This window comes from Amblyomma mixtum, chromosome 10 (assembly GCF_055824585.1).
Source record: "Amblyomma mixtum isolate Tamu chromosome 10, ASM5582458v1, whole genome shotgun sequence".
In the NCBI taxonomy this organism is placed as follows: Eukaryota; Metazoa; Arthropoda; class Arachnida; order Ixodida; family Ixodidae; genus Amblyomma; species Amblyomma mixtum.
The window spans coordinates 31,429,582-31,455,814 of NC_143021.1; the positions used below are offsets into that span (position 1 = coordinate 31,429,582).

Here is a 26,233-nt window from a genome sequence, read left to right on the forward strand (position 1 = left end):
AAGACGACAAAAGTTGGCGCAATGTCAAGTAGCTTTATAAACAGGGGTTCGGCTTTTCGGTCTTTACTTATGTAAATTTTGGCGTACTTTTTTCGGTGTTTATTTCACATTGCAAGTTTAGTTTCTTTTTTCGGCGAATATTGTGTACTGTGCAAGACATTTCAGTTTTTATCAGTGAAATATACGATGTTCTTCTGCGATAAAAAGTTATGCAGCATTTGTGTTGCTCTTTTTTTTGGTACAAGAAGCTCACATAGCAATAATTAACATACAAATGAGCGTATTAGGGCTATCCTTGCGGAACAAAGTCGTACAGTTGTAACAAAAAGTAAAAATGTCAAACTTAACTGATTGTGCCTTGAGAGAAAAAAATAAGTGGAGGTAAGTCTAACTCTAAAAGCTTGGCTGTCATCCTCTGGTTCCACTTTGAGCCAAGCGGGATGTGCTGACAGCAGTGCTGTTACTGCTGCTTAACCGCCGGAAAACTGAGGACTTTAGTACACTTTAGGCATAGTTTTGCGTTGATGGTTGCTTGTTAGAGTTCAGAGAGTTTTAGGTGCCCTTAGATGCCATGGAAAACACTACTTAACCAAGCGACGGCCCTAAGCCGATGACAAGTCTGAGAAGACGGCGCTATAAGCAATCCGACAGTGCTTAACGTGGGAGTTGGAGCTCCCCTATCTGCAACGGCGTGTCTGAGAGCGCGGATCACTGGCTAAACGCTCACAGCCATGGTACCAAATTCAGAGGACACCAACATCTATATCATGCTCCTGGTTCCAGCACCCCTAATTTACTCCTGTGGCCTACTATAACCGGTACTTAAAAGCCAGCTGGGTATGACATGCACGAATGACGGAACTACTGTCCGTTTTTGGTTCAAACTGAATTTCAAAAAATCATTTTCGGTTTACTACAGTCGGTGTTTCTCGGTTTAAACCGAAAAGACCAACCCCAATTAACAACTCATAGAAGCCGCCACGTTTCATCTCCAGTCATGCAGAGAGGGGAGGCCTACCTGCAGGGAAGGGTCGATGAGCAGGTGGGCGTTGAGACCCAGGTCCACCTCCTGCGGGCAGTCTGCAGAAACACAGTGGCAAAAGTACCGCTAGCATTCTTGTTCTTCAGGGCTAACCAGCACTTGCCTTTATCCTCTCTCAAATTTCCGAAATTTCCTTTTCTGGATAGTCAACCACCACAACTGAGGTAAGAGGCACACAAGTGTCTGATGAGGCCACGCCCCTCTTACAGGCATGCATGCAACTGAGTCGTTTTAATAGCACCACTACGTTATTGGATCCTCAGTGGCATGCCGCTCTCAGTTTTCACACCTTGAAGAACTAAAGACACCTAAATTTAGCTGAGTGTTTTCTTCTTTCAAACAATACTTTAGGCATTAGAATACATGGATCACAGCATGATATTCGCCAATGACTGCTGAATAATTTATAATTGAATTACTTGTGCCACTGCTTCAGTTTTGCTATGAAGTGTAGTTGATTGCTAGCTCACACGAGGCCCGAAAATTACAGCATAACTGCTGATACATCGTTTGGTGTCGCTCCAGCTCTTGAAGCAGGCTGGTTTAAGTGTTTAAATAAAATATCAACGTTTATATTGCAAGTTTCTCATGCCTCACGTGAACTAAAGATCAACCACACATCAGAGCCATTGCTTGGTTGATGAAACCGGAACAGCATTCAATATCAATTTATGTAATGGTCTTAGGCAAACAGCATGCGGTATTCCGTATACAGTAGAACCCCGCTGTTACGTTCCTCACTGCTGCGTTTTCCCGGCTGTTACGTCGTTTTCTTCGGGTCCCGGCATAGCTTCCATAGGATCCAATGTATTGGGAACCCCGCTGTTACGTCGTAGCCGAGGGAACGATCCCGCATGATACACGTCGCAACCGGGCTCCCCGAACCCGCCCGGGCAATGCGCGCCAACTGCCATTTTGATTTTTGACGAGTCTTGGCCAGGCTTGGCTACGGAACTGGCTGCAAGAAGCCGCACGCGAGTTGGAGAGGCCGCCACTAGATGGCTATCTGCCTCGCAAACGCCAAATGCTGTGACCTTTATCGTGGGAGGTGGTGGCAAGGAGGCGCACCGCTGCGGTCGCTTATCTGTTTTTCTCAGCCAGCCTCCGCTTTGGCGGGCGCAGTTGTTGGGACGCGCGTCTTTTCTTTTCTTTTTCTCTTTCCTCTTATCTTTCACCTCTCCTCTATCTGCAAGTGACAGCGGTGGTGGCTTGGCTGGAGCCAGTAGGCAGGCCCTTGTAATTTCCTTTTCATCCTTCTCTCAGTCACAACATCTTTATCATGCTTTGATGGCGTGATAGCGTTGCGTAAGCGGAAGGCGCTTCCCCTTGAGGAAAAGCTGGACGTACTAAACGCAGTCGACAGGCAGTCAGGGCGGCGGCCTACGCGGAGCAGCGCGGCGAGCAGCCTACGAACATTTCAGTGCTTGACGCTGTGCACAACGTCGCTTCAGCGTGGACTGCAGTGAGCGCGTGAACTGCACAGCACTGCTGCGTGCGGTGTGGCCGCACCGCAAAGCGACGCTGACAGCAATGTGGATTTTGCTATTGAGAAACGCATTGTTCTTTCCAGCAAGCGAAAGAAACTGCAATCCACCATTCTCGATTGTTTAAAGTCCAATTCGCGGAAATAAATTGTTTCAAGTCAAAGCTGCACTGTTTTCATTAATTTTCGGTGCTTTCCTCACTGTTGCGTTTTCCCGGCTGTTACGTTTTTTTTTCCCGGTCCGGTGAAAAACGTATGAATGGGGTTCTACTGTATTATGTCTAACGCATCATTAGAAAGAAGAGGACACATTGTCTATGGTCCTTTAACAGGTTTCTCTATATTTCATGCACAATCTGTATTGTGCACGTTTCGCAATATAAATACTGCCGTACATTGCAGCAAGTGGGCTTTTTGATTTTTTAAAATGTGCGATGAAAATAGGAGAGTTGTCCTATATATATGGAATCACCTGCTGTATTTACTCACATAATAAACCCAATTCCTTTCCAGAAAGGCTGACATCAATTTGGGGGGAGGGGTTATTACGCGGGAAAAATATTTCGACTGATTTTTTTTGTCAGTCAAAATTTCAATAGCACGCATCTGCCGGCCTCCAACCAGCCTGCACGCCCAGCCATTTGCCTGTCTCTGATAAACTTATCAACCAGCCCGCCTGCCCCCCTACCTGTCTGTCCGTCCATCCATCATCAACAAAAGCCTGCAATCAGCAAAACAGTGGTGTTACAAGACCGCTTCCAAGCTGCTTGAATTGCCAAGAAAACTGTTGTGCAATGCCAAACAGCTAATGAAACTGTTGTGCCACGCCAATGAGCTAAGGAAACTGTTGTGCCATGTCAAAGAGCTAAGGAAACTGTTGTGCCATGCCAAGGAACTAAGGAAACTGTTGTGCCATGCCAAGGAGCTAAGGAAACTGTTGTGCTATGCCAAAGAGCTAAGGAAACTGTTGTGCCATGCCAAGGAGCTAAGGAAACTGTTGTGCCATGCCAAGGAGCTAAGGAAACTGTTGTGCCATGTCAAAGAGCTAAGGAAACTGTTGTGCCATGCCAAGGAGCTAAGGAAACTGTTGTGCCATGCCAAGGAGCTAAGGAAACTGTTGTGCTATGCCAAGGAGCTAAGGAAACTGTTGTGCCATGCCAAAGAGCTAAGAAAACTGTTGTGCCATGCCAAGGAGCTAAGGAAACTGTTGTGCCATGTCAAAGAGATAAGGAAACTGTTGTGCCATGCCAAGGAGCTAAGGAAACTGTTGTGCCATGCCAAGGAGCTAAGGAAACTGTTGTGCCATGTTAAAGAGATAAGGAAACTGTTGTGCCATGTCAAAGAGCTAAGGAAACTTGTGCCATGCCAAGGAGCTAAGGAAACTGTTGTGCCATGCCAAAGAGCTAAGGAAACTGTTGTGCCATGCCAAGGAGCTAAGGAAACTGTTGTGCCATGCCAAAGACTAAGGAAACTGTTGTGCCATGCCAAGGAGCTAAGGAAACTGTGGTGCCATGCCAAGGAGCTAAGGAAACTGTTGTGCCATGCCAAGGAGCTAAGGAAACTGTTGTGTTATGCCAAAGAGCTAAGGAAACTGTTGTGCCATGCCAAAGAGCTAAGGAAACTGTTGTGCCATGTCAAAGAGCTAAGGAAACTGTTGTGCCATGCCAAGGAGCTAAGGAAACTGTTGTGCCATGCCAAGGAGCTAAGGAAACTGTTGTGCCATGGCAAAGAGCTAAGGAAACTGTCGTGCCATGCCAAAGAGCTAAGCAAACTGATGTGCCATGCCAAGGAGCTAAGGAAACTGTTGTGCCATGCCAAGGAGCTAAGGAAACTGTTGTGTTATGCCAAAGAGCTAAGGAAACTGTTGTGCCATGCCAAAGAGCTAAGGAAACTGTTGTGCCATGTCAAAGAGCTAAGGAAACTGTTGTGCCATGCCAAGGAGCTAAGGAAACTGTTGTGCCATGCCAAGGAGCTAAGGAAACTGTTGTGCCATGCCAAAGAGCTAAGGAAACTGTCGTGCCATGCCAAGGAGCTAAGGAAACTGTTGTGCCATGCCAAAGAGCTAAGGAAACTGTTGTGCCATGTCAAAGAGCTAAGGAAACTGTTGTGCCATGCCAAGGAGCTAAGGAAACTGTTGTGCCATGCCAAGGAGCTAAGGAAACTGTTGTGCTATGCCAAAGAGCTAAGGAAACTGTTGTGCCATGTCAAAGAGCTAAGGAAACTGTTGTACCATGCCAAGGAGCTAAGGAAACTGTTGTGCCATGCCAAAGAGCTAAGGAAACTGTTGTGCAATGCCAAAAAGCTAAGGAAACTGTTGTGCCATGTCAGAGAGCTAAGAAAGCTGTTGTGCCATGCCAAAGAGCTAAGGAAACTGTAGTGCCATGCCAAGGAGCTAAGGAAACTATTGTGCCATGCCAAGGAGCTAAGGAAACTATTGTACCATGCCAAGGAGCTAAGGAAACTGTTGTGCCACGCCAAAGAGCTAAGGAAACTGTTGTGCCACGCCAAAGAGCTAAGGAAACTGTTGTACCACGCCAAATAGCCAAGGAAACTTGTGCCACGCCAAAGAGCTAAGGAAACTGTTGTACCACGCCAAATAGCAAAGGAAACTTGTGCCACGCCAAAGAGCCAAGGAAACTTGTACCACACCAAAGAGCAAAGGAAACTGTTGTGCCACGCCAAAAAGCTAAGGAAACTGTTGTGCAATGCCAAGGAGCTAAGGAAACTGTTGTGCCATGCCAAATAGCTAAGGAAACTGTTGTGCCATGCTAAAGAGCTAAGGAAACTGTTGTGCCACTCCAAAAGCTAAGGAAACTGTTGTGCCATGCCAAAGAGCTAAGGAAATTGTTGTGCCATGCCAAAGAGCTGAGGAAACTGTTGTGAAATGCCAAAGAGCTCAGGAAAAATAGAACATGTTGTCGGGCCAGTTGGTTCATTATTTCAGACATGGCAGTTGCGCTCGTCCCGTAACCTGTCTTGTGTGTGTGTGTTTCGCACAACTGCCATGTCTGAAGCTAAGGAAACTGTTGTGCCACGCCAAAGAGCTAAGGTTTCCCGTCCTAGGTTTTCTATGTTTATCCCACAGGTGAGTCACCTGGTGTGGCGGGCCAGGAGGTCTTCCGTGATGGGTCTGGCCGCAGTGGCAGGGGGAACCTGGGGTGGGGCCGTGCATGGGAGGCGCTGTTTCCACTGCTGGGGGGCCACTTGGGCAGCAGCAGCTGCTGTGCAGGTGTGTGCTGGTCTCCACTGCCTCCGACGGTCAGCTGCTGGGAGCCTGCCGAGCCTGCACGGCGGTGTCCTGCAGAGAGGCCGCAGTTGCAGCGAGCGTTGTGACAGGGGCATGCACAAAGCGAAATGATGCATGAGGGTGAAACAAAACAAAAGACAAAACACAGTGGAGACTTTCAACGGCTCCAGTTTGTTGCAACACGTCACTGCACACACTGCCCTCACAATGCATAGTGTCTAAGCAAATGAAATATCTGCAGATCGGAACAAGATACTAAACAAGTGTAGACCACAGGAACTTCCTCAACTATTCTTTTTTCTGTGCTGTTGCCCCACAAGGAACAATCGCCCACACTCATTTCCTATCCTGTCTTCTGAATGTAGGCTTAATGCTGGATCCATAAGAGAATGAATGAATGAATGAAACATTGCTACAGCCCTATAGTGGTTGTAGCGAACTTGGTGGGTAGAGTCTCTAGTCCAGGGCCCCTGCAACTGATGGGACGATACAGGCCCAGTTGATCCGTCTATGTTGATCTTCCAGGTGATCGCTTGACAGTGCTGCCTCCCACTGGCACACGAAAAGACCCCTTTCTAGCAAATATGACAGGCACCCACTGTGAGCACAGTGTGAGCACTGCCACTAACAACTGTCAATTAAAGACTGAGAGTACTTGGAGGAGCTTGTGCACCAAATCCACTAACCAACTACTAAAAGCTTTCTTGGCTACCTTGCCCCAACTTGTAGGCTAAGCTCAAATTGAATTCTAATTGAATGCTTAAAATAAAAAAAGTTTAAATCCAACCTTACCTGAATAAATACTGCATGCAAAGCATTAAGGAACATATGAAGCTGCTAAAACAAACAGGTAGCTGCTTTATCATATTTACTCACATAAGCAGCGCACGTAACATTTTGTCTGTCAAAACGTGTTCATTTTTGCTTCATGCAATAAATGCATTCCCAATGTTTTTTTGGTCGCTGAGCATTTGTGTGGCAGATGACAGACTGCCAAGAGAGGCATTTCAGGGCAGATGGCACTAATATGTGCTCATGTCAGCAGGAGGAAGATACAAAACTCAAAATAGACTAATGATTTCAACACTGCCCCCAAAAACATGGTTGCTCCAAACTGTCAGACATTTCACAACAGGCTATATGATCACGTTAACATCAGGTCGTTTTGCTCATGCTCTGCTCAGAGCTGCTGTCATGTGGAGCTTTTGCCCCTACTGTACTTTCGTGAATAATGAACGCACCCCCTACTTTGGCTGCCAAAACGTGGTGGCCTTAAGGTTACCACTTAACCAGGGTTAATCAGGGTTCGGCAACCAACAAATGGGTCAACCCCCACCTGGGGTCCATGCAGGGTCCTGCCCACGCATGCCGGCATTGGCCGTAGGCTGGGAGACCCGCCGAGCTTCCGTCGGACCACAGGCTCCGTCCAGAAGTGACAGCTCCGTTGTCTGGCGTGGCAGGTCCTCAATGCTGCCCGAAAGGGAAGCCGGAGCGCTCATCTGTGGCGGATACCCTTCGCTGGTCCTGTGTCCCTGCACGATTGGAGCAAGCAGCACACTCAAGAAAGCGCTTCACTTAACGTTTTAGCACTCTCGGCACAACGGTGCTTCTCAGAGAAGGGTACAGTTCACCAAGGCCTTTAGTAATAAAGGGTTGCAGATTGACATGCCCTAAACAACATGGTAAACTCACATAAATTCGAAATCGCATAACTCGAAATGCTGGTTAAGTTGCACATTTTCACACTGCTCAATAGGTGCCGTGTGTTTCCCGATGAAATTCAGATATCCCAAAAATATGGCCTCTAAAAGCTGCAGAAAGAAAGAAGACTGGTCTGTGCAGCTTTCAGGGCATGCAATGATCCAACAAGCAAGTTGACACCAGTGTGGCACAATGCATGTCCCCTGGCAACTTCCTTGTTTTTTTTTCAACCCTCGCACTGGCACCCGGCACATTTCCTGCCAGCTGCAAAGGTGGGAGAATTCATGGCAGAGACACAAAGCTAGGACACATTGCGAGCGTCCCAGGGAGATGACGGCCGCACAGGCTGATTTGTACCCTAATAGACCAAACATGAACACAACAACCTCCTGGCCCCGTCAAACAGTTCAAAAATTAAGGAGGGTACTTAAATGTGCTTTGAGGGCGAAAGCATTGATTTCTTCATTTTTACTCTTTCCTTCCTTTCTGACAGCACACCTACTCATTAGCATACAGTTGTAAGGCAATGCAAACACAACAAAGATTGACTTTTATTTGGTAAGAGGCAATGCGATTCTGCAGCTTATCTGAAGGTCCTTTGTTCAATTCCCCGCACCTTCAGAGGAAATTTTTTCTTTCTCTTTGATTATGACTCACTGGGGGTTTTCTTGACCACTTCTGGATGCCGGCAATGACGGCAGGTTTCGCTGCTAATGGGCCATACAGCAGAATCTCAATAAATGGAAATTGGTTAAACGGAACAGACGCTTAAACGAAACAAACCCATCGGAGTTGGATGGTTTTCTATTAAGGCAATGTAAAAAAAAATCTCATTAATCGGAACCACGATTTTTCGACCATCGCGTAAACGGAACCGAAAACACACTAGAAACCAAAACTAGTTGGGCAAGCGCAGCGCCATTGCAGTATGCATCACCCCCCCTCCCCCTCTTCCTTTATTACCCGACCTCCTGGTTCCTGTTTGTCTCCAGCGGTTTCCAGTTTTCCCACACACATCGCCCGCGTCGCTTGCCTGCTGCTGCAGTGTGCTTGCATTTATGTGTTCGGTTAGGCCTAAGCCTCAGAGCCTTTGTTCGGTGTTGTATGTGACGTATCGTCACGAAGTCAGTGCACGATAGCAGCGCAGAAACGACAGCACAATGCGCTTCCGCTGGGAAAGAAGATTGAAATCATCATCGACTTCGAGAGGGTCACTTGCGACAAAATACGCTGTCCCAAAGAGCAGCCAGACGAGAATCCTCCAAGACAAGGACAAGCTGTGGGAGGCTTTCGAAACGTCACGCTTTGGTCCCCAGCGAAAAAGGCTATGAGTGGCTAACCACGAAGCTCTGGAGAAGTGCCTCGTGCTTTGGCTGCAGAGGGCCCACAGCGAAAACATCCCCATCAGCGGACCGCTCATTCGTGTGAAAGCAGGAGAATTCGTTATTCAGCTCGGCATTGAGGGCTTTTCATGCAGCGAAGGGTGGCAGACTAGGTTTAAAGACAGGAATGGTCTAGTGTTCCGTGCATTTCAGGGGAAGCTGCCGCTGCCGACGAGGCGGCATGTGGAGACTGGCGAGCAAAACGGCGCCCCGAAATTCTAAAGGAATACGATCCTGAAGACCCTCTCATTCAGCTGAGTAAGGAGAGCTTCTTCCAGCGAGAAGAAGGCTCCGGACTGTTCCTCCACAGCCTGTATAGTATAGGTGACGGCACTCACTAAAAAGCGGCAGAGCTAAAACAAGCAAGTATAAAGTCATTTTTCAGTAGCCATTGAATGACAGTTCCCACTATCCTACTGGCAGAAGAGTAAGAGGTCTATTGGCTTCTTTTTTTAATATTCCTGTAAACTACGAGGAAAAAAAATCATTCACTGTTTACTGTTCTACTCCTTATTACCCAAATTTCAGGATCCACTTCTGCGGAGACCGCTAACTGCGCGCCCGCCTGTCGTGTCGGGACCGCGGAAGCTGTTTGCACAATGCTGAACCCATTCTCCATGTAAAAAAACTCCTGATAAACGGAACATATTTTCCCGATCCCTTGAGGCTCCATTTAACGAGTACACTGTATAAGACTTTCACCTTAAACTGAATGTTCTCAACAAATACACGTTACCGACACACCAAATGCAGTTAGACACGAATGAATGAAGACTTTGTTCCAGGGGATGGATGGCTCTCATAAATAAAAGCCAGCCAATGCTAAGCTTGCTGCTAGAGCATAAATTTCCAGCAAGAGCCACTTCACTCTGTACATTGTACCGTATGGCTTTAGGCAGTGCTCATCTGATGTCGATGCTGTCTGCTTCTGGTGCCGTGCCAAGTCAGGTTCCCACCACCTGCTTCTCCTTAGCTATAGATCTCAGGCTCTGTGATGGCTCTGGCGGTGCTAGCGAATGGAAGCAAAGGAACAGCCTCTCTGACGCTGCACTCAGGCTAGACTAAGCGCAGAGTCGTGTGATGGTAGCCGGGACAAAGTTCATTTCTGTGGCAGACACAGATCTGGTGTGGTCCTCTCTACCCTTTCCCTGATTTTTTACATTTACCCCATTCGCCGACTATTTTCAGTTTATCCAGTTGGCAGGTACACTATCTTGATAGTTTCCGCAAAATAAAACCAAAGCCTACCTTTTACTACCAACTGCTAATCACCCAGGGAACTGAACATGCCGAGAAGAAACCTCGTCAAACTGCTGTACAGTTGTGCCTCGTTAATATGACCCCCGTTAATACGGACGACATAAATTACGGACAACTTTTTTTACGGAGCAAAATTTTCCAATGTACTTGCGTGTCATTAATATGGAAACTCGTGGTCCAGACAATAAACAGGCTAAAAATGTACGGAGCTCATTGGGAACCACGTATTTTTGTCCTGCTAATATGGACAGCGATGAGACCAAAATCCTGAGTGCCTCTGTCAGATGCCTCCCCTCATGTATTTGCAGTGGAGAACACCAGCGAAAGGACGTATGAAAGTGCAAATACCGTAGTAATTTCATTTTTTTGTGTGTGCGGTTTCATGTCTTATAGTGGAAAAGTGCCCGTTTGCTGCACCTTGCGATTGCCGCATTGCATGAATGGGTGCGAAAAAAATTCTTCCTGAGCACTAGTTCTAAAAATTACAGGATTGCACTTCAGTCTGCTTAAGAGCGGAAATGCGAGAGCCTTTCTCTCTGCTCTTTCTCCCTCCATTTTTCAACTCATTTTTCATTTTTGTTCTTATTTGTTCATTTTTTAATGTTTGCCTTTTTATTTCATTATATATATGCTGCTTATAAACTGTTCACTGACAGCTCGTGCAGACAAGTTCCGTGACCACTACTTCCGTCTACAACTTCCGTCCACGCCACTCATGAGCCATGAAAGGCTTACGCCTTAAAGCCACATTCAGCAGCTGTTAGCTGAGTGAGCAGAGTTCTTGGCTTGTCAATGTCACGAGTCATGCCATGACGCATGTCATGGACCGCGAGGCACTCCAAACGTGCTAAAAACTGCACTGCATGAGATATTGGCGACCGGAATAATGCACCCAGAGCTTCCAAGACTGCCTGATTTCCACTTCACTGCCTGCCACTATGCAGTGAAGCAGTCCGCAATTATAAAAAATCTTTACTATAACCGAAAAAAAAAAATTAAAAAATGAGCGGCTGTCTACGGAAGGTGAATTGAAACTGCAGGTACACTTTACTATATCTGAGTTTTTATTATAACCGAGTTTATTATAACGGGGCTCTACTGTATTCAAAAATTCAAGCCGGAGAGACCAGTGAGCCATGATTAACTGCGAAGAACCAATGAAACAAACTGGCACCCACACACCAGGTAGGGTACTCAAGCAAAAAGTGTCACACACGTGCTTGCTTGAGGGTAGCTAAGCACAGATGGAAGGGGTTCGAAAAAGACGTTCTCGGTATGCACTTTAGATGACAACTTAGTATCTCATGTGGAGTTTAACTTCCCAAAGCTGTACGTGGGGTACGAGGGACAGCGCAGTGGAGGGCTCCAGATTCATTGCAACCACTTGGGGAGCTTTACCATGCACCAACAACGCACAGCACATGAGCTTATCTGTGTTTGGACTCCACTGAAAATGCGGCTGCGATTTGATCCAGCAACCTCTGCAGCCGAACACCGTAAGCCCTGAGCCACTGCGGTGGGTACAGAGACATTGCACGTTCAATTAGGTGTTAATGAGGCAACACGTCACCATGGTGGTGGCTGTAGCCCCCGTTGGGGCCACAATGAGGGAGGTGGCCTGCCTCTGGGATCCCCAGGAGGGGTCAGCAGTGCCCATGCCACCTGGTTCACTCCAGTCATCACCCGGCACCACTGCACAGAGAGAGAAAGGGCATCACCGCAGAGCTCCAGGATGTGCACACAGAGGGAACCAGAACGGAGCTACACACAAACCTCTTTGCTGTGAATTCCAGAGAAAAAAAACTGCAAAACTGCAGGTGATGAGCCCAAACCCCCTTCGTAAGAGGCAGCCTGGTGCACTTTGAAGTGGCGCTAAGAATAACTAAAAAAAAAGGAAAACGGTCAGCTAGGTACATAGAGTTTCTTACTATTACCTAGAGGGAAAGCTGGCGGCGCTGCCCTTCAGCCACCATGGACGCTCAAAGCATCATGGGGCGGTGAGCTACTTGTTGCGGCACAGTCGTAGTTTTTCGGGAACACGGAGTGTCATTACTAAGATGTTTCATTCCAAAAACGCTGTTTGTGTGTGCGCAGACGACTTTCGCGCGAACGCAGTGTTCAAAAACCATAGTAGTAAAAACGCATAGACACACGACACCAATAAAAGGTTTCACTTTTCCGAAATACCATTAAAAAACTTCTTGAAGTATCTAAGCAACAACATTTTTTTTAAAAACGTATTTACTTTTAAAAATGCGCCTGTTAATTACGAAATATTAGTTTTTATAGTGTTCATTACTTGGCCAATAGGAGAGCGAGTCGTCTCTTATTTTGGGCAAACTTTGCACTTAAATGCTTTTCTGCTCGTTTGTTGCAATCATTAGACAAGATATTCAATGCTAGGACGTTTGTAGTTATCAAACAGCTTTATTTTTCTATTATTTTTTGGCCAAAAGTTGCAGTTCCGCAACAAGTAGCTCACCGCCCCATGATGCTTTGAGCGCCCATGGTGGCTGAAGTGGTCTCGAGGGGTCGCCATGCAAACTCCCATAGACGGGCTGCCAGCTTTCCCTCTAGGTAATAGTAAGAAACTCTATGGCTAGGTAGGCCCTGCAGTAAGTATCAGCGCCACAAATAAACAACAAGTACCCAAGGATGTCGCCTGTATTGTCCCTAGATGGGGCTAGCATTCAGACTCTGCTGGACTTGTTTTCAGCGCTACCGCACCATGCCAAAGAGCAGTCTCCTGTACAGTCCACATCACGCTCAATGCAAATCCACATCAAAAGGAAGCTGAGAAGGCTGCAGAAGTGCACAGAAACAAGGGAAGTCTAAAATTAACCGCCACACAGTCAAAGACCGTATTCTTTTTCCTGCTTGAGAATATACTGCCATTTCAACACTGATACATACATACGTACATACACATATTCTTTATTTCTCTAAAAGAGAAAAAGGCCCCTAGGCAAAAAGCTACTTCAGAGTAGCTTGACTAGGCGCGGGGCCTATTACAAGGCAGCAGGGCATAGAGTTCGGACATAATAAAGCACAGGGTCAATTTGGCTAAGCACTGCAATTTCGAACGAAAAAGACGTTCTCGATGCAAGACGATGCAAGAATATTCACTGCATCATCAGAATTAAAGAATCGGAAACATCTCGGGTGACATTATTCACACTAAATTTCTCAAAAGAAAAAATCTGTTTCAGGCCACCTACAGGTGCCTCTTCAGATTAGAAAGTTTTAGACTAGTGGTGCCAGATGCTCCCACAAGCTAGACAAAACTTCCTTGACTTCCTGCATCCCATCATCCCATTATGCATAAGTTTGAATTTGGAGCGACCACATTTGCACCAGTGTTGTCACAGTGACGCAAAACAACTCCAAGATCAAAAATGAACAACACATGTGACCCTAAACAACTTACGAGCAAGACATTCGCCGTGAATAAACGTTCCCGAGCCACATTTGCAAACCAAGCCCAGTAATTTGAAATATGCTGGGCACCAGCGCAGTTAAACCTATGATGCCCAGGCTTGAAAACATTGAACAGAAATTATGAACTTCCCGGATTACATCGCCAATGGCCCCGTCATTTCAGAAATTCAAGAAAAAAAAAGCTGGGGGCTTTGTTAAGACAAAAATATCTACAGCATAAATGAATTCAGCTAATAATTGTGATATTTTAATGACGTTGAAGGACCACAAAACTCTGTGCAATGTACAGGCGCATTGAATAAATCAAGCGCAAAATTTAAGACTGCTCCATCATCTGTGAATACAGCCCAACGATCACAGAACTTTCAGTCTGTTCCACCCTAAGGGCTAGCTTTTGCATGAATTTATCCTTCGGTGGTCTTTGCACATCTCGCAGCTCACTTCGGAGTATAAATATGTTGGAGATGTGCATTACTTCAAGCACGCTGGCAATTCATGTCGTGGTGTGAGCAGAAATGAAAATTATTCCCGTTTTTGCGCTCTGTATCCCTTCTGACATGGTGGGCATTTCAGGGTTAAATTACAAGATCATGCCATAGTCATTCCTGATACCACTTGCAGCCTGTAGTCCTCAGAGCACTCTAAACACGACTGCACCTATAAGGGAGTAATTTGTACAAATACACCTATAAGAGAGTAAAAAGGAAGTAATTTGAACAAATACGCCTATAAGGAAGTAAAAAGGGAGTCATTTGTACAAATATGCCCATAAGAGAGTAAAAAGGGAGTGATTTGAACAAATATGTCTATAAGGGTGTAAAAAGGGAGTAATTTGAACAAATACGCCTATAAGGGATAAAAAGGAAGTAATCTGAACAAATACAACTATAAGAGAGTAAAAGGGAGTAATTTGAACAAATACGCCTATAAGGAAGTAAAAAGGGAGTCATTTGTACAAATACGCCCATAAGAGAGTAAAAAGGGAGTAATTTGAACAAATACGCCTATAAGGAAGTAAAAAGGGAGTCATTTGTACAAATACGCCCATAAGAGAGTAAAAAGGGAGTGATTTGAACAAGTATGTCTATAAGGGTGTAAAAAGGGAGTAATTTGAACAAATACGCCTATAAGGGATAAAAAGGAAGTAATCTGAACAAATACAACTATAAGAGAGTAAAAGGGAGTAATTTGAACAGATACGCCTATAAGAGAGTAAAAAGGGAGTAATTTTAACAAATATGCCTACAAGGAAGTAAAAAGGGAGTACGCTATCTAGCACACTTCGTATTGTGAAAGGGAGTATAGAGGACAGCTTATTCCCTTTTCACTCCTCGCTGTTTAGAGTGCACTGCCATCCACCCACCTTCTTCCCGCTGTGCCACCGGGTAGGAGAGCGGGATGTCCGCACCAGGGACCATCTCTGCCAGGCGCTCCATTATCTTCTGCACCTCGGCCATGGGCGGCCGCTGCTCGGCATGCTTGGACCAGCAGCTGGGATGGAAAACACCAGATGCAGAGAGAGCTTTGCAGCTGTGGGGGAGTCAGAGGTGACACAAGACCAACGATCGCGACCACTCGGTATTTCCTGCTGCACTTTGACAGACGAGGGGGGGGGGGGACAGCTTTAAATGCACTCTTGGTGGGGGGGGGGGGGTAGGCACACACAGTCCCATTACAATCGAGCCATCACGTGGGCAGAGTGTTGAGAATTGATTCCTTTTGTTCACTCAGCTGCTCGATTTATGATACATACACCACTACTCTTTGTTGGGTCAGTCCAACAGATGAGGTGCTCACATATTCGTCCTTATAGGGAATGCTTTTCTGTAATTCCTCTGACCTCCCTGCTCTTTTAACCCTGCGAGCATGCCCGTTTGCCTGAACCTAGGTCCGCGGGGGGGGCTCTGTGCATTTTTTTCAAGGCGCACTTCGCCCCATGCATTGTTAGGTTGCTGGGTTGCGTTATTTTCCCCACACACAAGCTCTCACTGGCAGTCCTTGGAGCCCAGAAAAGCGTTCGGGAATCACATGGCTCTCAGATGACGAAGAAATCTCTTGCTGCTTGCTTGGGTTGCAGATAGGCTGAGTAAAGAACACACACAGCCATTCAGTCTCCAGCTGGTGGGGACTGAATGACACCTCTAAGAGGTGTGTAGCATGCAACACTACTGCTATATATGCAGGACCATGACATTCACTCCTACAGTACTTGGTGCTCAAGCTTGATGGCATCTTGGTACCACTCCAGACTGATGCAAATTTAGCTCCCCACTCATTTCAGATATCTCCGTGACTGCAGGGCTCATGCGACCCCACCACAGACACAATACACGCACAGGTGCCATGCATACTATGGGAACTCTGTTATGTTTCGTAGCTCACAAGAGTGAGCCCACAGAAAAGAAAACAATACAGTTCCTTCCCCATCCCTTCCACTACTGAACATCTTGGCTCATGCTCCCTCCTTTTTCCAGCCCAAGTTCACTTCAGCTGTTGCAGATAAAAGCATCTCAGGCTAACTGCCCTGATTCGAGACTTAGAGAACTCTTGTTTTCTGCAATACACCTTCGCAAATCTTGAGCAACGGCAGAATAAACTTGTCGCAGTACACCATGTGTAGAAGAAAAAAGAGAAAAAATTCAAATTCACACTTTTTTTTACATAAGCGATTGTCTCTAAGAGATGTCCTTCAAAATCCATAAACACATTGTATTTACTTGCACTGTTCAACATGTTCTATGGGTCAGCCTCTTAAAGGAGGAAAACTGGTCTGTAAAAAGAGTTTGAATACCACCATCACAACTACACAATTTTCAGAGAACAAGCACTTTTGCATGCCTATTGCAGATATGCCATTCAATTAAAATGTAAACATAATGCCTCTGTCTGATGTAACATGTTATACACCTTTTTGCAGAGAACATTTTAAAAATTCTGTATTAAGGAGCTTGTTAAAATGAGCTATAGCGAAGGCACAACTGTGAGCACTTCCACTACTTCATAGATACGCTGCTTCGACCGGCCCCACCAGTTCACTCAGTTGGAAGTGCGAAATGGGAAACGAGAGCCCTCTGAAAAAAGGGTTTGGGGAAACATTTTCTTTGCAAGCGTATTTTCAGTTTCCCTCATCAGAAGACTCCCACTTGTGAGCACCGATTTCTCCCTTCGTTTATGCGCCTGTATCTGCAGCTCAGTGGAGATGTAACCAGTACCACTTCAGACATTGCTACATTGTTGCAGTGACTCTTGAAATGGCACTGAAAAAGAAAAAAAAAACCTGCAACTCACTCTACAGGGCGTTCCACACATGAACATGAGGGGGACGCGGCTTTGAAATCCTAAAAATAGCCAAAAAATTTTATTTCTTGATAACTGTTGTATCTACTGATATGGCTCATTTTTTTATACAGTTCCAAAATTTTATTGCTAAAATTGGCAGCGAAGTAATGTAGAAAAAATTGTTTCCTGAACCATGGTAGCTGTGCATTGTGGGGAAACACTCGAACAATGGCCGTTTTTTTTTCCCATTAAGGTTTTCTCACTAGGTACTCATCTTGCGCAGATTTCTTTACTACTGTTTTATCTAATTTGTAGCACTCCTATGAGCACAGTGCCGGTGAAAACATTCGTTGCTTTCCAAATTTTCCAACTATAAATTTCTTGTGCGAAATTTTTTTCTCGCCCTATATATGCCAATGGACAGTGCATCGTAAAAACAAAAAAAAAAAACAAAATTTGCGCTTCATGAAAAAAAAAAAACTTTTCCTTAAGGATTACTTGACCTGAAGCACGCCAGTAGCAATGCAATGAATGTTGACCTAGCCTTCTGCAACATACTCTCCAACTCTGTGGCCTTTTCCCAAGATTCACAAGAAAAATACATGATTAGAAAACATAGAAATGTAGGGTGATGTTCCGTGAGAGTATACATAAAATTATTTCCAATACAGAGAAAAAACTCTTGTATAAGCGCATCAAGAAATGAAAGATTTTTCGCTGAAAGCCACGTCCCCTTCAAGAAGGATCACTGTGGAATCCGCTGGTCTCGCAACAAAAATTTCTTTTCCCTAGCCCAGCCCGTTCAAAAGGGTCTTGTATGTGCACACAGATGCACATGACTCATCATGAACCGATGTGCACGAGTGTGCATCATAGGTTTGCACATTCACTCATGAGTGCACTCACACTAACTCAGTCACACTCATGTCTGTGAGTATGAGTACAAGTGAGTGTATCTGAGTGTGGGTGGTCATAATTTGGGAGTGTGGGAATTATAATTTTCATATAAACAGCTCAGAACTTCGCGACCGTATTGGGTGGAACACTTTGGCAACCCGAAGAAAAATCTGCAGGCCGAAGTTCTTGCACAGCATTTACAATGATTGTACCGGTTTTAATAAAAACACTTATCTAAAGCAGCCATATTACATTTAGGAGAGACTAGATAACAAGAAAAAAGATTAAGAGTTATCAATGCCGCATTAATGTATTTAAGTATTCGTTTTTTTCCTAACACAATCTTGGACTGGAATAAGCTTCCGAATGATGTGGTTTCAACAGCACTTTGGAAGTGCTGTTGAAATGTTGACCCGATATATTTCTTCCAGGTCTCGTGCGTTTACCACCGCTGTGCCGATGTGTTATCACTCATAGTATTTGTGAGCTCATTTAGACTTCCTTCAGTATGTTGTGTTATCCTTACTGACATGTTTCCCAATATCTTCTTTGCATGTGCTATTGTATATAGTAATATCCCCCCTACAATAATGACTCATGGGCGCTGTAGGTACTCGCAATAAATAAATTAATAAATAAATAAATGAGCGTGACTGTGAGGCAATTGAGCCACCTCTCCTGGTGCCTACACGTCTGAGGCGTTGCCGCCACTCACCTGACCATGAGCTCTTCCAGGACGCTGGGAAGGCCCCGGATGAGTGGAGGCCTCTTTCCTGCAACACAAGGAGGGGACAAGCTGGTCTTCACACAATGCACCCCCCCCAACATAGGGTCAGGGTAAGCGGTGAAACTTTGGCATTTCTTCAAAGTTTCACACATAGTTAGCAAATCATATTCACTAGTCAATTTGATCCACGGCAAGCTCGCATTGCTTTAAAGGGGAACTGCATAGGTTTTAGAAATCAACGAGCTTAAGAGGGTCGAATGTGTGAAACTTGCAGGTAAAGCATGCAAAGTCTTTTTGGGCTAGCACTTGGAATAGAGAAGCAATCGCCGATTAAAATCCGGACGCCCTTCAAGCTTCTCCGCAGCGCACAACGCCAAGTGGGGGGTGTGCATGACGACATCATCGAAGGTATCCGTACATTTCCAACGCACAAACGCCTGCTTTTAAGGAAAAAAAACAAACGCCACCGAAGGCGAACCCTTCCGAGAGTTGTTTGGCAGCATCTAAAGCGTCAGGGCAGGGTGTGGCGGACAACAGCGGTAATTTGAAATCATACCTTCCGTGACATCACACTGAGTTTCCCTGCACTCCTCCGGTGCATTGAGGAGAAGCACAAAATTCAATCGTCGATTACGTCACTATTTTAAATGCTAGTGCAAAAACACTTGGCATGCTTTGCCTGCACCCTGTATAGATTTTAATCCCTGAATATCGCAAAATTCTCAAAAAAGTGCGGCAGCTGCCCTTTAAAGGGGTTCTGAAACACCTCCCAAGGAGGGAACACCAACACACTCAATCACTGCATTGTGTTGTCATAAACACCTGAGCCAAATGATGCACTTCTCCAGCAGGTGCGAATTTTGCTGAGTCCTTTCCGGTGACTTTTTCATGCTCGAACCCTCCTCTGACGGGCATATACCAGTTCACAGATGGTCAGATTCCCCAGCCGAGAAGCTCCCCACGTCACAGCCCCACCGCAGCTCAGAAGATCCACCCCGAGAATGGAGCCAGCGGAGGGGCACTGACCTTCCAGCGTGAAAATAGTGACGAGAGGAGAGGGAAAGGCTCCAAGATGCTAACATTAAAATTTTAGCTACATACAACTCAGCTTCTGCAAAGCGCATCAAAAAAATTCCTGTTGGACAATATTAGTGAAGCAACTTTATTAGGGCCCCTTTCAGAGCCCCTTCAAGTGTTGTAATGCAAACAAAAATTCCCAAAGTTGCACAACTTCCTGTTAATCTCGAGTAAGAGGTTCAAACACCGTGGAGTTTCTGATTCATGCTCAATTCCGAGCATTATGTACCTGTTAGACCAAAGAAAAACCTGCTCCTTCCTCGTAGAGTCAGTAACTAGCACGCGATAAAAAGCTCGCAGGCACCACTGCTGTGTCTTGTACCTGCACGACCCACTATCAAAACCCTCACAAAACAAATGACTTAAAGGCGACTGAGAGTTTCTCCTGATTCTATGCTTAGCAGCTCTGTGTGCTTGCACACTGGAAGGAAAGTGCAGTGCCATCATCTGTGCCAGTGATGGGCAAATGTGGCGCCACTGTCCCTGGAAACATGCTGGCAGCAGTCGGTAGACCTGACATGCACTGAACATTTCCAGCAGCAAGCATAAACTTTCGACCGAGAATATTTTGAAGGGCTCTCTTACCAGGCCGATTTTTTTTTTTTTTTTTTGTAAATAAGAGCATCATCCCCACGATCAAGAACAGAAGAATGTTTGGTTTGGTTTGGTTTATGGGGTTTAACGTCCCAAAGCGACTAAGGCTATGAGAGACGCCGTAGGGGAGGGCTCCGGAAATTTCGACCACCTGGGGTTCTTTAACGTGCACTGACATCGCACAGTACACGGGCCTCTAGAATTTCTCCTCCAAAGAAATTCTAGCCGCCGCGGCCGGGATCGAACCCGCGTCTTTTGGGTCAGCAGCCGAGCACCATAGCCGCTGAGCCACCGCGGCGGCATAACAGAAGAATGTGTGGAGTCACTGCATGTACATGAAAATATGTACTTCTATGTTGACGCAGTGCCCACTATGAATGTGCACGACTGCTGAAACCACCATGGTGGCCGCGTTTTCATGGAGGCGGAACACAAAGGGCACCCGTTTGCTGTGTGCTGTCAGGACACATTACAGAACCCTAGGTGGTCCAAATTAATCCACAGCCCTGCACAATGGCATTCCTCATAGCCCGAATCAAGTCGCAATGTTAAACCCCACAGAGCCTACCATTTCACAAGCCATGGGGGGAAGAAAAATGAAACAGCAGAAACAAAGTCATAAGAGGCAGCTGAGCTAGAGTAGGACTGTTCACCAGCATATTATATTTTCATGAAACACCTCTTTTTTTTTTTTTTAGCGCTGGTTAAAGCTACTTAAGGGCAGTTTACCAATATCCCTCAAGAGAAAGTTATACGACAGCTGTGTCTTACCGGTATTCACCTATGGGGCAGAAACGTGGAGGCTGACAAAGAGGGTTCAGCTTAAGTTAAGGACAACGCAGCAAGCTATGGAAAGAAAAATGATAGGCGTAACGTTAAGAGATCGGAAGTGGGCGGAGTGGGTGAGAGAACAAACGTGGGTTAATGACATCCCAGTCGAAATCAAGAGGAAGAAGTGGGCTTGGGCAGGGCATGTAATGCGAAGGCAAGATAACCGCTGGTCGTTAAGGGTAACGGAGTGGATTCCAAGAGAAGGCAAGCGTAGCAGGGGGCGGCAGAAAGTTAGGTGGGCGGATGAGATTAAGAAATTTGCGGGAATACGGTGGCCGCAACTGGCAAAGGACAGGGTTAATTGGAGAGACATGGGGGAGAGGCCTTTGCCCTGCAGTGGGCGTAGTAAGGCTGATGATGATGAGGACTGCTGCTTAGTCAGACACTGCAGTTCTGCAGTTTTGAGAGACTGGAACCAAGCATGACAGTGACTCAAAGTGATGTGCTTCTCAAGCCGCTGTGACTGCACATTAGAAGCACACGTCTAGCTGGTCACCTGTTCAGCACAGGCTGCGCGTGTTGGCCTAATGACCTGCTAGTATCTCAGTGTGGTGACAGATGGCGCCACATGCCAGTGGGTGGGAGGAGGAGGGGAGAAGACAGCGCACCCTGGTGGACGGCCCACATGATGCAGAAGGCGGGTGGGCCGCAGTCCTCGAAGGGCTTGCGGCGTGTCAGCACCTCCCACAGGATGATGCCAAAGCTGAAGATGTCACACTTCTCCGTGTACGTCGAACCTGCAAGGCAGCCGCACTGAAGCACAGAAGACCGCCACTGGCCACAACCCGCCTACTGCGAAGGGGGCAGTCACCAATTCTTGCACGAGGATACTTAAAGGGACTGTGCAATAAATTAATTGCTATTAGGTAAACCAGACGAGATATAGGCATTCCATCACTCGTCACCCCAGCGCAAGAATTTTTGAGCTAGCATCAATAAGACCGAAGTTATAGACCATTAAAAATCACGCTCCTCCTCTCCCCCTTCAACTCGTACGTGCGGAACACCAAGAAAAAGTAAAGAAAACAGCTCTTGGACTGGGTCCCGCCCATGAATACGTCATTCGCTGATGTTTGGTTTGCAACTTCCGGTTGTTGCACCCAGCACCCCAGCAGCAGCATCTTTCCGGTCTCTCTTCGCCTTCCTGTATCGCGGCGCACGTCGGATTTCTTTGCTCATCACTGCGACAAAGGCACTGCGAGTGGCTCCCGAACTCCCGACAGAAAGAGGCGGCAGAGGTAAACTGAGAACACATGCGTGAAGGCAATGCCCTGGCTCGCACTTGCCCGAGGGGTTGCGCAGCGGCTCGAGCAGATGATTTCCACGGCTACCGGAAGCATACCCATGACGTCGTGGCTGCCGTGGCTCCGGCGAATGACAACGTGTGGTGGCCTGCCGACGTCACGGGACTAGAGACGCCTATTTTCCTGATTTTAGTTTCAAAGTCAGTCACTACGAAGACACCAATCGGCTTGCGAATTTTAAAGAATGCGGTTTTTAAAAATTCATAATAAATTGCCGGCTGAGTTCCGAACACTCATACTTGGCGTGAATGCTTGTTAGCATCCTTTCTAAGTATTGAAAACATTTACAAGTGACTTTTAATTCATTGCATAGTCCCTTTAAAGGGGCCCACAACTGACCAAATATGCCACGAAATTATGGTGGAAATGAGAAGTTCTTGTCCCATAGTTAAAAATGCCTGAGAGGATCAAGGATTTTAATAAATGAGGATTTAAAATATGCTAATTTGCCATTCAAAACAACATAAATCAAGGTCAAGCAATGTACTCCAATCAAATTTGGGAACTAACTGCGTATCCCACACGTCACCTTACCATAAGATCTGTACGATGAGATGTCAAATCCAGAGGTGGCCACACCGGTCTGCGATCGTCGGAGAGAAAGAGAGACAAATGCCACTCACTCTCGAAGACCTCGGGGGCCATCCAGGCAGCGCTGCCCTTGTTGTTGGTCATCTGCGTCTGGACATCGCAGGCCGTGCCAAAGTCACAGATCTTCAGCACCGTGCCCCCATTGATCAGCAGGAGGCTGCACACACACACACACACACACTCCGCTGCCACCACACGCCCAGAGAAACACTTCGCTCACTGTCGACTGCCAAGTTTCTTGGGCACAAGACATTCCCACAAAAGAAACGCTACACATAGCCACAAAAAGCTCGAGCTGGTGATACTGGTGCCGATATGGATAGCGGGAGCTCGCGGTGGTGGGAAAAGTTGACGACAGTGACGATGGATGGATGGATGGATAGGAGCGCCCCCTTTGAAACGGGGTGGTAGCAATTGCCACCATGCTCAGTTTATTTTTGTTCAACTGCGTTCGCAATTCTCATTAAGATTCATCACCTTCTTTCACTACGGCTTCCTGCACTTCAAACCTGATGTAACCTCTCTGCATTTCAGCCACCAATCCTCCAATCGCTTTTTGCTCACTTCCACTGCAGATTTATTTACATGACCATTGTTATCTTTAAACCCTAGGGCCTCAGGAAGAGTTACTGCGCCTGCATCGACATCCGGATGGATACCATCACATTTGATTATGAGGTGTTCAATTGTTTCCACAGATCTACCACACACTGCACATGTGTCATCTTCTTCGTTAAGTTTCTTTTTGTAGCTGCGCGTCCTAAGACACCCTGACCTAGCTTCAAAAAGTAGGGCACTGCCTCTTGAGTTATCATAGAAAAATTCTTTCCTGATCTGCCTTTTCCAGTATCAATATAGTTCTACACTATGCTTCTTTTGAAGCATAGTGATGATGACCTACGGCCTTGGGCACCATCTGTGGGCGGCAACTGGAAGCTCCTGTGCGCACGCATTTCGAAGGCTGTTCCCACATGGGCCGTGGAAAGTATGGGTGCGGTCTTCGGGAAAACAAGGTGCGGCCCATACATCGGTACGGCCCATACATGGGCCCTTACACGCGTTTGTACGGTATATGCCTTCAGAAATCTCCTCTGGCTTTACATGAAGGGACGGGAGAGATTTCATTTGACTGCTACGGATCCAGTACCCCCCAACTAGCGCAGCTATGTGCAGTAGGGAACAAAAGCCTCTGGGCTGCATACTCCGATAAACGAAGCCGATAGTGCTATAATTAGCCAGCGCCTAGGGAATACACCCGTGAAGGTGAAAGAACAGGATTTTAACTATCACCTTCACAAGTGTGGTCTCCAGCCAGCAGCTAACAAGCTATTGGCTTCGTATACGGAGCAGTCAGTCCAGAGACTTTTGTCCCTGACAGTACCATGTCCAAGTGGCACGCCACAGCAATGAGCACCAAACTAAATGTATGTGAGTTTGAAAAGTAGGTGGTATTTTACACACAGGCATCACTCCTACAAGGGCACAGAAAAGCTTTAAATCAGAATGCTGAGCTCTAAGTGGAGACAGGTACATACAATTTCCTCTCCCAAGCCACCAGCTCGCCTTCATTGAAATTTCATATACAAACTTCTCCCCTTGGTATAGTAATACCAAGTACGCTTTTTTAAACTAAACGAAATCCTGTCTTCACGGGCATGTCTAGATGATCAGCCGCAAACCAAGAGTTCGTAATGTAAATTCTTGAAAGGAATTGCCTGATCTGCAAAGGTTAGGTTAGTTTGGTTTATTGGGGTTTAACGTCCCAAAGCGACTCAGGCTATGAGGGACGCCGTAGTGGAGGGCTCCGGAAATTTCGACCAACTGGGATTCTTTAACGTGCACTGACATCGCACAGCACACGGGCCTCTGGAATTTCGCCTTCATCGAAATTCGGCCGCCACAGTCGGGATTGAACCCGCGTCTTTCGGGTCAGCAGCCGAGCGCCGTAACCACTGAGCCACCGCGGTGGGGCTGCAAAGGTTAATATGACAAGTTTCCAAATTCTCTTTATTAAAATAGGTGCACACAGTACATATGCACATTCCGTTTCAGAACTACCAATGATAAGATCCCACTGCTTCAGCATACCACATAATACCGAGCAAGCGGCCACCTAAAATTCGAAGATAATCACGAAATATTTGGGCATCAGCGCTTATTAGGTCCAGGTATGAAAATCTAAGATAGGCACATGGTCGAATCCGCCCTTGCTTGGTCCAACGACTGATCATTAAATTCAAGATGGCGGCCATCGGAAAGAGGGGATGGGCGCTTTGTACCATGTTAACAAAACGACGGCCGAGGAAGGACTGGAACAGTTCGTTAGATGACACGAAAAATCGGCTGATCAAAGCTGCAGCTGTGTTCAACTCCCCCCCACTCAGTCCGCGACAAGCGTTGATTCTGAACGATGCGCGCTTGATGCGTCTTTGCCATGTTTTCGAACTTCTCCCGGAGGTGGGACATATCGCATGAGTGTCTGTTCGGTTCAAGACCTTCACAAAAAGGGGGGCTTATTCGAGCATGGGCTCGGCTCTTTACGGTACAGCAGTTACGGTGCCAGGGGGCTCACTTGGGTGGCTTGAGGTCTCGGTGCACCAGGGCCTTGGGCTTCATGTCGTGCAGGTAAGCCACCCCACGGGCACACTGCAGCATCCAGCTCAGGGCGTGCGCCAGGGTGTAGTGCACCTGCTTCATCGTGTGGAGCACTGCACAACACAACAGAGCAATGCACCCTCCACTCACAGCAATGCTTTTTTTTCAAGATGGTATCCTCTTCAGACGGCGAGAACTGTTCACTTTGGTAATCTGCACATTTTTAAGGTGTTAAGCCTAACTTGTCACACTGAGCGAAGACCCGTGTGCACGCGCATGTGGGTCAGATAACACACGATGGTATCCATAAAAGATGGCGTAGAACCATGCAGAGGTAGAATTGCCCGCTGCATGGCATCAGGCTACATCATTCTGCAGTGCGTGACGACTGCATTCACTAAGTAAGCGGATGGGTTTACGCCTTCTCACACGTTAAGCAGTCTTAAGTATCTCTAGTGACTTTTTTTTTCAAAACCTCAAGTAAGTAGCTGACAATCGTCCCCTTCAAAGCAAGCTCCACTTGTCATCTCTCACCAGCTGATGATGAAGCAGCTTGCAAAGAATCCACCTCACTGTGTGCGTCTCACTGCAGGCACTCCATGCAGCCAAGCATGCTTCCAAACACGCTTCCCAACAGCAACGCATTCGAAGGCAACGAAAACAAGGCCGATGCCAAGTGCACAGTGTCCCCGAGTCAAATGGCCTCACACAGTTTAAGCCACACGATCTGGCTCTGAATGGCACGAAAGAAAAGAATTGCTGCCTCAATCACTGCGCTCATTCTC

General features: G+C 46.5%; 1 protein-coding gene across 2 annotated transcripts in view; it reads right to left on the reverse strand.

The window, feature by feature from the left end:
- The window catches only part of Tak1 (TGF-beta activated kinase 1), a 56,635-nt gene that overhangs the window by 8,961 nt on the left and 21,441 nt on the right, over window positions 1-26,233 (reverse strand). For both annotated transcript variants that reach the window (XM_089565099.1, XM_089565100.1), the window contains exons 5-13: window positions 25,426-25,561; window positions 22,886-23,010; window positions 21,567-21,695; window positions 18,445-18,502; window positions 14,917-15,044; window positions 11,686-11,807; window positions 7,109-7,304; window positions 5,620-5,823; window positions 1,019-1,080 (exon numbers count right to left, since the gene is read on the reverse strand). In XM_089565099.1, the coding sequence (XP_089421225.1) occupies window positions 1,019-1,080; window positions 5,620-5,823; window positions 7,109-7,304; window positions 11,686-11,807; window positions 14,917-15,044; window positions 18,445-18,502; window positions 21,567-21,695; window positions 22,886-23,010; window positions 25,426-25,561 (1,160 nt within the window). The remainder of the gene's footprint in view (window positions 1-1,018; window positions 1,081-5,619; window positions 5,824-7,108; window positions 7,305-11,685; window positions 11,808-14,916; window positions 15,045-18,444; window positions 18,503-21,566; window positions 21,696-22,885; window positions 23,011-25,425; window positions 25,562-26,233) is intronic.